At 48.2% G+C, this 12,015-nt stretch overlaps 1 protein-coding gene across 1 annotated transcript in view; it reads right to left on the bottom strand.

Annotated features, from left to right (window-relative positions):
• Nucleotides 1-4,030: 4,030 nt before the first annotated feature.
• BCL11A (BCL11 transcription factor A) overlaps nucleotides 4,031-12,015 on the bottom strand; it is a 90,157-nt gene continuing 82,172 nt past the window's right edge. Inside the window, exon 4 of the mRNA XM_068940374.1 lies at nucleotides 4,031-9,817. Within this exon, the coding sequence (XP_068796475.1) occupies nucleotides 9,726-9,817 (92 nt within the window). The 3' untranslated portion in view covers nucleotides 4,031-9,725. The remainder of the gene's footprint in view (nucleotides 9,818-12,015) is intronic.

The following is a 12,015-nucleotide window of genomic DNA, read 5'->3' as shown; positions in this document are numbered from 1 at the left end:
AGTCACAGACACTCGCGCTAATCTAGCTTTGCAGTCACTCAGCAGCGGTTTATATTCCACCTTTCCGTGCCTTTTCTCATAACCCATGCCTTCGAACGCACCAGCACCGTCAGCATCCCAGTACCCTCAGCTACTGTGGCCGATGCAGCTTCCTTGCCCGGAGTAGCGTTGTACCAGCATGGTGGTACTTGCATTTCGGATGAGTCCTCTTTGGTGCAACACACGGACAGGAACTTGGTCCTTCGTAAGGAAAGACCCATTGAATACCCAGTGTGAATGCATGCTCCCCTGCCAGGTATAAAAACTAGCTACTTCTCCTGACACCCAAAGTACTGCTTGGCATCCTCGAATCTGCCTTTATAGGCTTCTTCATGGCCTAAATTGCTTTTTTTTTTCTTTTTCTTTTTTTTTTTTTAGTACACAGCACAAAAAACCACACAGAGGCCAACTTCAGAGATATTCCCACTAGAAAAATTAAATACTCATAATGCTTTTTTAAAGTGAATTGGGCCCCTTAATTTGCATCTTATAATAAGGATGTTATCGTACTGGTTTATGGCTCAGCTCTTTAGTTTCTATCTCTCAGGGGCTAGATTTCCCCTCATGAGTTCAATATATGTCTGTGAACTAATGTAATTTTTAAAACACTTTTCTTCTGTATTAACATTACAACCTTTATGAGTTAAAGGTTTTACTTGCCAAGCGTATGGTATGTTTGCATTCAAGAGCAAGCCTAGCCAGATATTATACTTGCAAGCGTGGTTACTGATGGGCACGGCTGCTGCCGCTGCAGTCAGTCAGTTGAGTCTGTAATCTAGCTGGCTAGTAGACGAAAAACCTTTCTCACCTTCCTACGCTGAACCATAATCTCCAGTGTGCTCAGTCTCTTACATTCAGATTAATTATAAAACATTGTCACTAGAATATTAAAATAATGTTTAATACACAAAAGGGAATAAGCTATTCCAGAAAATGCATAATTTCCCAGTGACTGTTCCACTAGTTGCATGCAATAAGCTCTGCTCTTCTCCCTTCCCCTGACGGCCCGTTACAGTGATCCTGAGAGTAAGCTTTCAGGAGCGTCCTGTTTTGAAGCCTCCGTGGCTTAAAAAAACTGTGCCAGCTTTTTGCCAGGATTACCCATCCCTTAGCTGGGTCTCTAATCTCCTCACCTAGAGGAGGCTAGACAAGTAAAAAGGGGGTGGGCTGGGATTGGTTTCCCCGTCGTCCCCCTTCCCGCAGCAGATCTGCATGGCTGCGCTGAGCGAGGACGAGGCCCGTGCAACAGGATCTCGGGGAGAAGAAAGGAGCAAGGACTTGACTAAATCCCAGGCAACATTTTTGAACTTGCCCAAAGAGGGCCCGGGGGTAGGTGCTCAAGCATTTCCAAACAGCCAGTCTCCTAGGTGCTCAAACACTACAAATAGTAAAGATCTTGAAAATGCTGGTCCTGGCTTCGACATAACTAGGAATCACTCATCACTTCCACACCTTATTTTATATTTTGAGACTCTACTGTAAATAAGCTTTTTCCCCTCCCCTTTAATCACTACAGCTACATGAGGGACTATCTCTTTAGCACTGAAGACAGAGGGAAGGAGGGAAAAAAAAAAAAAAAGAGGAAGAAAAGGTAAAAGGGCATTTTACCGGCTGGAGGAAAGGCAGCGAAAGGGACCAGAAACAACCACTTTCCAAGGGGCTCCTGAAGGGATATTGCTCCCCGACACTTCCAAATCAAACAGCCAAACCACAGAAAAGCGTGCCGGGGAGGGTGTTTTCAGACAAGGGCAACCCCTGCGGGGTTGGATGGGTGAGAACCACGCGGGTATCGGTGGGCTGCCAGAAAGAAAGGTTGCCCTTGCACAGCAAAATCCTGTCAAACTCAGTTCTGTTGTTGCTGTCACTGTTGTGGGGCTGTGAGGAGAGAGGGAAAACTGTTCCCGCTCTACCTTTCGATTTTTCTGGAGTCCTTGGCTTTTTGCGGTGTCTGTCCTGAGTTACTCTGTCCTCAGTGGCGGAGTGGTGGACCCAGACTTTTGAAACGGAGGTTGGCTAACTTGGGGACTAATAACAAGATATTTTTTCTTGGTCGCTATGCAAAGTTTAGGCCACGTCAATAGTTGTTACCGTGCGATGACTGCCCTTGTATCTGAGGTATATATATCTGAGTTTTTTCAGGTTTTTTTTTTTTCTGATGCACTAAGTGGCTGTGTGAATTTCTCTGCTTTATGTGCTAGAACTTGCCAATCTTGGAACAACTGTTTCACTTGAACGTGCTTCTCAATAAATTAAAAATAAATACAGAAATCAGTTGTTATCCTGGGCAGTGAGGGAGTCAGAACAATCCAGTGAACCACAAGACAAAAATGGTAAAGAAGGACACAGGACAGAGATGCTTCATTCCTCCATTCTCTTCAGCTGCAACTTCCTAAGCCTTTCCCTTTCCCGACAAAGTCCCTGCTGCTGCACAAAGATAGCAGGCAGGCTAAGCAAGGGCTTCACATGCATCACGTGCGTTGCCCAGATTCACAAGGACTTTCCCCAAAACCACAGCTGAAAACGAAAGAAAAAAACAAATCCACACATGCATATCTTGCAGACATTCCTTCCTAAAATAATGAAAGTGACCTGATAAACTACCATCCCGGGGAAACCATGTTTCTTGGCCCTTAGGCCTGTGGCAGTTTGATTTCCACGCGCAGTTTACAGGTACAGAGGTACGTGGGGACAGCGGTGGGGGCTCCGTCAGGCAGCCCCGCAACCTGCTGTCGCACCAGAGCTCCGAGCTGTATTTTTCCCCTTGTTCATCACCGTTAGCAAGGGCAAAGGCTCTGGGGCTTGCGTGGTGCCGCCAGCAGCGGCGGACCCCAGCAGCGCTGGGCCAGCCGGCCCCCTCGGCCAACCCAGCGGCGGAGGAAGAGCCCACGCTACCCACCGACGTGGGATGTTTTGGGGGTTTTGGATGTCTTTTTTTTTTTTTTTTGTTGGAGAGCAGGGGACTTAAAATCAGCCAAGTGCAGAAGGGGAGCCCGGCCAAGGGGCTACACCGCTTCCCAGCCTTTTGGGGGGAAAAAAAACTCCTCCACCTGGATCCCAGAAGCAACGGGCGCAAAGCAGCGAGTGCAGCAGGAGCAGGGCTGCCGAGGACAACCCAGGCGCCAGGAAAGCACCCGCAGCGCCCACGGGAAGGGCAACGGGGGCCGAAACAACAGCCACGGGGCCCTGGCTGCACCATAAGAGGGGGTCAGGGAAAGGACACAGACACTCAAACTCACATAAAAAAAGTAATGAGAAATATTTATTTAGGGCTCGGTCCTGTACTCCCTCCCTTCGCGAAATTTCCCAGGTTTTCACGGGCACAGCTATCGAACGAGTCAGTACCTACAGGAGTCCCGGATGAGACTGTTCAGCTACTGGTGTCTCAAGAAGTCAGTTCACAACCCAGTTTTCCACTTCCTGCAGATAAGCTTCACCAGAGGCCCTTGGCCGCGACTACTCCTGCCCAGCCTGCTGTTACGGACAGGGTCTAGACCGAGGGGAATCTGTCCGCCGCTGCCAAAAGGGTTAATTGTTCGGTGCCTGCCCTGCGTGCACGCTTGCCACCTGGCACATCTTTCGCTTGCAACTGGAAAATGTTAAAGCGCGAGTAATTAACTAGTTTAGGTCTTACAGCTTTTAGCTGCAGGCTCTTTGATGTGTTGGTTTGAACAACACATCCATCAGGTTCTGGGGATCTTCTGCCGGATCGTATGAGCAGCCTGGCACGAGGCCACCTCTTGCCAGCGGTGGCTCTGCCCCCAGCGCCTGGCGCGCGGCCACCCGCCAGCTCCGCGAGGGTCGGAGCGGGTCTCGCTGCTCTCTCCGAACCTCTTCGCTGAGAAAATTCACTTTGCCTGTGCATTTCAGGAGATTAAATTTAGTAACAGCTGCGTTGGGGGAAGAAAAAAAGTCCAGAAGTATTGCCTTTTTCATTCTGCTTAAGAAATTTTAAGATGCTGTAAAATGCCACAATAACTTGAAAGGCAGTAGCCCCGTTTTATTAATAGCAAGTATTTATTAGCCTCCTTGATTTACAGTATGTTTCTAAAAGTCATCAGTCCATCACATTCTTCAGCACGGGGGCTGAGTTGTTTTTCTTGGTCAACACAATATGGAATATAGATTTGAATATTAGAAGCCAAATACAACCTTCATTTTGCATGCACATATCCCACCAGCGGGAGGCCCATAAATGAATCCTGTATAGCCCTTAGACACATGCATTTGCAGACATTTGGGGAGAGGTGGGAGCTTCTATACATTGCCACTGGAAACCTGGAGCATAATGGAAATCACCACAGAAGAGGCATCAGGGCTACAGCAAACTCAGAAAGTGTCACAGTGCACACACCTCAATCACTAAAAAGGCTGAAGTCCACCTAGTGATTTTGCTTCTAGGTTTTGACACAAAAAGCTATCCCTCCATCTGTCCCTCCATCCGTCTAATTGTGGTATTCGACTGATACTTACATGGCAAATGGCACAGACGCGCCGTGCCAAATCAGAAGTTGTCTGATTCCTCCACCCGTCTGTTCTTACCACTATTACCAGATTTCCCATTTTTTCACCCTAACCGTGAGGTTTTGTCTACCCAGCTGTCTCTCCCTGCAGCCTTTGCCCATTACCATGGCATGCGAGCGCCTACATGCTGGAATTACAACAGAGCCAGTATTTCCAGGAGATCACATAGTGCTCATTATGGGAGGCCAGACGAAATTAAATTGGGGCCCACTGGTTCTACCATCTGAACTTCATCACCGCTAAAGACGCAATAAAAGTAATAGCAACAACGAACAAGCCTCTACCAGATGTGTAACTCTATCCAGTGAGATTAAGGAATAAGGGCCATATTTTTGTTTTTATTTTTTTTTTTGGGTAACTCCGGCTTTCCTCAGGAATAATTGATTATTTTGACCCCTGTAGAAGATGAGTGTTAAAAGGGAGACTGGGAGGAGAAGGCGCACAGGGCTGAGGGTTTGGCAAGATGGAGGGGCAACAAGGTTTCGTTGATTTGGAAACTAGAAGCCAGCCGGTATACCGATATACCACTGAATGACAGTACGCAAGTCTAATTATGCCTGCAATCTGAGAAAACTGGGGGGAAAAGCAGAGAATTAAAAAAAGGAAGCAAATGAGCTCCCATTCTTGTTCAGGGGGATTGTTTGCCTTACTCCTTGATAATCATTTATAGCAGGATCATTTGAAATATCACACCAACTCAGTATCAGATCAGGCAGTCCTGAAAAGCAAATGATGCTCAGCGGAGAGCCCATTACGCCTCATCACGCTCGTCCCACCTGACTCCGCTCCCCTCATCGTCCACGCAGCCCCCGAGAACAACAGCGCTTTTGCGTCTCACGACAGGAAAAGGCAACGCCAAGCGTCTACTCCAAAAGCGAACGCAGATCGTGGCGCCGAGAGTCCTGGTGAGCGGATGGAGACTTAGCCCAGAAGTGTGTTTCCCCGGCTTCTCAACAGGTCGCAAACACACACAGCAAAAGAAGAAGTCAGATGCACTTGCTTGGAAACAAAAGTACCGGATGAGCAGCATATTGAGTAGAGCAATCTCTAGAAGCCCCAGAAGAATCTCCTTTTGGTTTCTCCTTCCCATGAAGTTAACAGTTATTCTGCCACCGTTGAACGCAGAACTAAACGCTCGCTGCGACTCGATCGCAGTATTGCCGTTGGCTATGCCGATGGCTTAGCGGGGTGGGCTGCGGCGTGAGGCTGGAACTGAAGTGAAACGTGGGGTTTCGGGAGCGCTCGCTTCTTAACATCCCGTTCACAAATTTTTAGATCTGTTTCCAGATCCATTTAGGTCATTTCAGAGAAACAGTGCTTAGTAAGTGGCCTATTTTACATGCTTGCATCTCTCCTCTCTCTTTTAACACTGTAACAGCACATCACCTGAATGCTTCTTCAATCCAAAATAAATATTACTTTGAAAGCAAAATTTTAGTGAGACTTCACAAAAGAGTTAATCGCTGTATTCTGCTGTCATGAGAATGTGCTTAAAAATAAAGTACAGCACAAATGAAATGCTTTCACATTTGAAAGCAGCTTTTCAAACCAAAAATCAAAGCTGAACTATCCAATTTCCAAGTATGTTGCTCATTTTAGTCCATTACAGCCCTCTGGATGGGGAAACAAAAAGGGCTTTTCTTTTGGCTCTTAGAAATACCCCAAACTTCAGGACTTCTTCTTTTTTTTTTTTAAATATATAGACAAAAATGTACTCAGTATTTAAAGTCTTTTGATAGAAGGTAATGTGTACACGTAAACATTGTGAATAAGCTTGAATACAAAATACTTAAAAATAACGTCTCGTTAATTTGCTGCTCAGGACCTGAGTTCAAGCTCTTGTGTTTCCACAGCAGTAACCGCTTGTGCCGTACCTTTTGCATCCTCGCTATGTGATTTTTTTATTGCCCCTCTTGTAAAGCAAACCGAACAACCTTGAGCTTTGAGGCTAACAGTTTTCCAGCCCCCCGCGCAGGAAGCCCTCGCCTCTGTTAATTGGCAGAAACCCTGTTAAGCCGCTGTAACGCGATCGCTCGCCCAGATGCGGCGCGGGATCGCGATGAGCGCACGAGGCTGCTCAGCTTCCGCGAGCCGGTGCAAACCCTCGCAGCCCCACCACAACTGCTGCCGGACGGCACCCCGGCCCTGGCCCCGGCACCGCTCTCGCCGCGGGCAGGGAGAGCCCCCGCTCGCCGGACGCTCGTTACATGTATTTATAATTTTAAGGCAACATGTAAATTCTGCAGATGTTTTAAAATCCTAAGAGTTGTTTCATTTTTTTTTACATGCCTGTATTAAAAAATATACATTTTAAAGAGTATTTCACTTCCCCTTGAACGCTTCAGAAAAGGATAGTACAATTTTTTCCCCCCTTGTGCTTCATGGAGCAGGCTCAGCACCCCGCTACTCGCAAAATGCTTTTAGTTGTCAATGTTTTATTACTGTCTACTCTTCCTGGGAAAAAAAATACCTGCTTTGCACCGGCTTCTGCTGCTGAAGGAAATTGCTGGGCCACAGATTTCAGCTACTCCTGCAGGAATTCACTTTGGAGGAAGCGGGCCGCGCTGCCTTTATTCCGCTGGGTCAGAGCATTAAAAGCATGACCTGCTGTTTTGGCAGTGCCATGAAGCAATCTATACACCGAGTTTCGTCTACACTTTGCAGGTCAAATGAAGTGTAAGGACAACACGAGAGTTGGTCAATACATCAAAAAGTCCCTGCAAGACGGATTAGCAGCCATCAGTTACTACAATCATTGTAGGTGCTCTACAGATACGTGCCAGGAGATCCCTATTTTGTAATTTGGAGACGAGAGCAGAGCACCCTAACTTTGCAATTGATAAAAATGAGCCCCATTAGCCACAATCTGACACAGCTGTCTGGCATGGAGATATCCCCGAGCCGGGGAGGGGGGAGGGGGGGGGGATGCCAGCAGCTAATGGGAGCTGTTAACTCCTTACCACACGGTGCACTTGCAATCAATAGGATGCTTAACGTAACAGGATTCACTGTTTCAGGGCTCAGAGAAACCCTTGTAAGTAGACACGGAGGTGGAATACGAAGAACCTTTCAAAAATTTCTCCTAATGCAAAAGACAGGTAGGGTCTCCGCTGCCTCTCCTGTGCAGGCGTTTCGATGCCTAGCTTGTCTCCCAAACCAAAGCCGGCACAGAGGGGCCTCTGTGGGGCTGCTGCTCTACAGGTCCCTTCCTCCTGTCCCTGACCGGACGCAGGGACAGCGCCAGACCTGAGTGGGGAGCAGAGGCCTGAGCTAGGACGTGTTTGGGACAGCCCCGCGCTGTACTGTTTTACCTACAGCAAACCCAGAGCGCCCTTGGCCTCAGAGGCACCCGCAGCGCGTGGTGGCCCGGCCACCCTCCTGGGCACCAGTGGGAACCGTCAGAGAGTGGCTAACAGAGATTATTGGGTGTCCAAGCCCAAATCACCGCGGTAGAAGTAATAGCTCTCTTTGGGCCAATCCTCATCCGGGCACCGAGTGCCCAGGGGGCCGGCTGGCTCCTAGCTTGTGTGCAAAGGTGATTCTACCTCCTGACTGCTCGTCTCAGCCCCTTGGCAAAGTTTTAGGTTACGAAAGTGACCGTGCTTGTGCTGTGCCCCGAACAAAATGAGAACTACAGTCTTTTTTTAAAAAAAAGAACCACCACCACCTATTAAAAAAAAAAAAAAAGGCAACGTCATTTTCATCTATGGCCGTTTCATGAGTAAAGAATCACCCTGGCCAGGTGTCTCATTCAGATTTTTAAAAAAGACATAAATAAAAAAAGGAAGTCATAATTAAGTTAATACATACAAATAAATAACTTGGTCCCTGACCTGAGACTCTTCTATGTCCCATTGCAACCTGGCATGGATGTCCTGGCAGTTTTACATGACAGTGCAATGACTCCACTCGCTATGCAGTTATTTTGTTTAACCAAATAAGGTCCATTCCTGCTATCCGGCACAGTCATTAGTAGCTACAGCCTATAAATCCCATCCGAGACAGCACAAAAGCATGTACTTAACCCATCTTCTGTTCAGCAAAGCACTTGGGCCCTAAACCAGCAAAATCCTTGGGCGTGTGCTTAGCTCTAAGCAAGGGACAAGTCTCATTGGCAAGCATAAAAGCTATGCAAGTGCTTAAGTGCTCTGTGAAAGACCATGGGATGTAAACATGTGTTTCACAACCCAGAGACCAACTCTGCTCCTGCCACGGGCTGGGGGAAGGGGTCGCTCCTCCTCGCACTGACAACATCTCTACAGCAAAACCATCGTCCCTCCTGAAAGCTGCTGGTTGGCTGTGGTCTTGTTTCAGCAAACAATGACAAATTAAAGAAAGTTATAGATCCCACCAACCCCAAAAGTACATATTTGAACAGCAGAAACGTAATACAACAGTCGGCATTAGTCAATAGTATGCAGGTGCCGATGGAGAGTTAGGAGACCCCCCCGTCAGCATGAACGAACACCAACACTAGTCCTACACTGCTTGGGTACCACAGCCATAAATAACCCCGACGCCTGGTCTAGCTCTCTAGGAAATGTCTGCAGATGTGCAGCCCCTCACGTGGATATGAGCTCCGGCTTTTTCTTTTTAAACTCGGTACTTCATTTTCTGCAGATGATATGGTAATACAAAGTCATACCAGCTGCCTGGCCCTTGTTAGCATTAAAAATTAAAGAAAGAGCAAACAAAACCTAAAGCTCCAACATTTATTATGTCAATTTCCCACCCACCACAGACCTACACTGTGTTTTGTTTTATTTTTAATTTATAACATTAGATGCACCTTCTACGAAACGGCATGTAATGGAGATAGACAACAGGCTGGGTTCTCCACACATTATCAACACGTGAGCACGACAGTCTTTTCCAAAGGGAAAGGAGCCGGTCAAAGCTATTGAGAAGCCCTTGACAGTGGGTGGGTGCTTTTGCTTTTTTTTTTTAAAAAAAAGAAACCAAAAAAAAAAAAACCCCGAAGAAGTGTTGTACTCTATTACAAAATATAAATACGATAGTCTTGCAGGCGGAAGGAGCCTGGAGAATGCTGCCTTCAGATGGTGACTTCTCAAGCTAGTGTCAGAAAGCGCGTCGAGCTAGCAGGAAAACAGGCCACCTTGGGATGCCACGACCACGACCGCCGTCGCCCCCAGCTTCACGTTCGCTCAGAATTTAAGTGCTCTTGAACTTCCATCCGAAAACTGCCAGGCGTCCGGGGTTCCCTGGGCACTGCGCCACACGAGGGGGTACGTCGCACCTACAGAGAGGATGGGGACAGAGGAGAAAACAGGTGTGACATGGCCCACTAAGTGAGTTACACTTTTTTTTTCTTTTCTTTTTTTTTTTTTTGGTCTGTTTTTTTTAACAAGTATGACATTGAACTGTCTCACAGGGATATAACCTGATGGACTCCCCCCACACACCCCTTCCTCATCTGAGCCCACCCTCCTTCCACCCCGCCGAGGCCCTAATTCACTGTTACACGCGCAAGGCAACACTTCAAGCGTAGCTGAGCACCGCACAGTAAACACAGAGCGATCATTCAGTGAGGAAAAACCCATGGTCTTTGCTGAGAGAGCCTGCCTTCGCTAGGAGCCTGCTTGCGCCTGCCTCAGCATTTCCTCTACCCCGTCCCCAAACCTGCCCGGCCCACGCAGCACAGACCCTCTTAAACCATCAGCATCCTCAACGCACCACCACCACCACCACCACCACCACCACCGGGCCCGCGTTTTGTGAGGCCCTTCCACCAGCTCGTCGCGCTCTGAGCACGGCATCGTTCGGCGCGGGGTACCGGCGAAGCTGCAACGGGCTGCAAAACCCGAGCCAGGGTTCACCCAAGCGAACGCAGGCCTCTCCAGCCACCTCAGCGGGGCCGGAGGAGGCGGCGGGTAAGCCAGCTCCCCCGGCCCGTCCCCGTTGATACAGCGCCCGAGAGGGACCGCGAGTTCCCGCTCGAGGCCGCTCGCAAACTACGCGTCTCGCTAAGCAGAACAACAGGCAAGCCGCGGCGGTGGCCAAACCGGCGCGTGGTGAGCAAACCCCTCACAGCCAACCTCTGCATACCGACCGGCGCACCACTTCCTACGGGAATTGCTTCATTAATACTTAAGAGCGTGGTCGAAGGGCTCCGCACGAGCTGCTGTCGAGACTAAGTGAGCAGCGCCGAGGCCAGATCTTCACTCGGTGTAAACCGGAGCAGCTCCTCTGAAGTCAGGAGCACGTGCCTGGTCTACCTCCGGGGAGGGTTCGCTACTGCTTATTGCCGAATCTGACACATTTCAGCCTGACATCAAATAAGGCTGAGATTTTCCAGGGAGCCGAGAGCGATGTCGCTATCTAGGACGCGAGTTTTAACAGCGCAAAGTAGTTTCAAATCGCAAGTCCCGCTGAAGGTCAGCGAGCCGCCCGCTCCGCGGTCGCGCGGGGTAGGGAAAGGCCTGGGGTGCGTGACTCGCCCTGCCTGCCAGAGCGAGGGGGCCGAGGCCCCCAGCCTCCTCCGGCTCCTGGGAGACTAGCAGCCAAATTACATACAGCTGCATTTGAGAAACAGTGGCTCTCTGGTGAGTCCAGCGAAGAGCCTGCCGGGCAATATTACTCTCCTAGTCAATAATATAATTTTCCCACACATTCCCTGAAAATGGTTTTCAGTCTTTAAGGGGACGGGGGGAGGGAGGAAGGAATGAGAGAGAACTAAAATAACAGCTGGTATCTTTTTGCTTTTTGTACAAACTCTGCACTTAGATAAACCCTGAAACTGTATCTCATCCGATATGCCAAAGCCTCCTGAACGTCAGGCAAAGACATGGTATCACTTATTCCTGTGTTTATCTCAGCTCTTGGAAACCTAATAAATATGAAACATCTGTAGCCTAAATTCTTGATATTGTTTCAGTGTCTTCATTATATAAATCATTCAATTTGGAGGATATGAAATACTAACGGCAAAGGAGCCTGTGCCATAAAAATGTGCTCCTCTTCTAAAGTTGATTGGTTTTGAAATTTCAGCAATAGAGATACTATTACCCAAATATTGTTCTTATTTCTAGAGACATCTTTTCACATAGAGATAAATATAAAAGTTCCTTGGGACACTAGGTCACGCTCGCAGGGGACGCCGCAGCAGCTTAAGAGCACGTTATGGGTGCCGTGCAACTCTGCTCCTGAGCGCGAACAAACTGGAACAGGCCTGAATGCTTCATGGTTTTATAACACCATTAATTCATCACATTGTTAGCCACTGTCACATTTGGTACTGCGATTTTTGCTTTAGTGTTCTGGCTGCAACATGTTGTCACTTGAAAAGTTATGCTCTTGGTGACTAGTTTTTGAAGCTCCGGTTACTTAGAGGGCTTCTTCAAATCACAGTGCGAGCAAAGTAATGGCCAGTGGATCTATCTAGCTTTCTGCAAGGTAGATACAAGCCGAAGGCATTACTGCACAATTTAAAAAAAA

The sequence above is a fragment of the Struthio camelus genome, chromosome 3 (assembly GCF_040807025.1).
Source record: "Struthio camelus isolate bStrCam1 chromosome 3, bStrCam1.hap1, whole genome shotgun sequence".
Lineage (NCBI taxonomy): Eukaryota > Metazoa > Chordata > Aves > Struthioniformes > Struthionidae > Struthio > Struthio camelus.
This window is presented reverse-complemented; position numbering and strand designations above follow the sequence as displayed.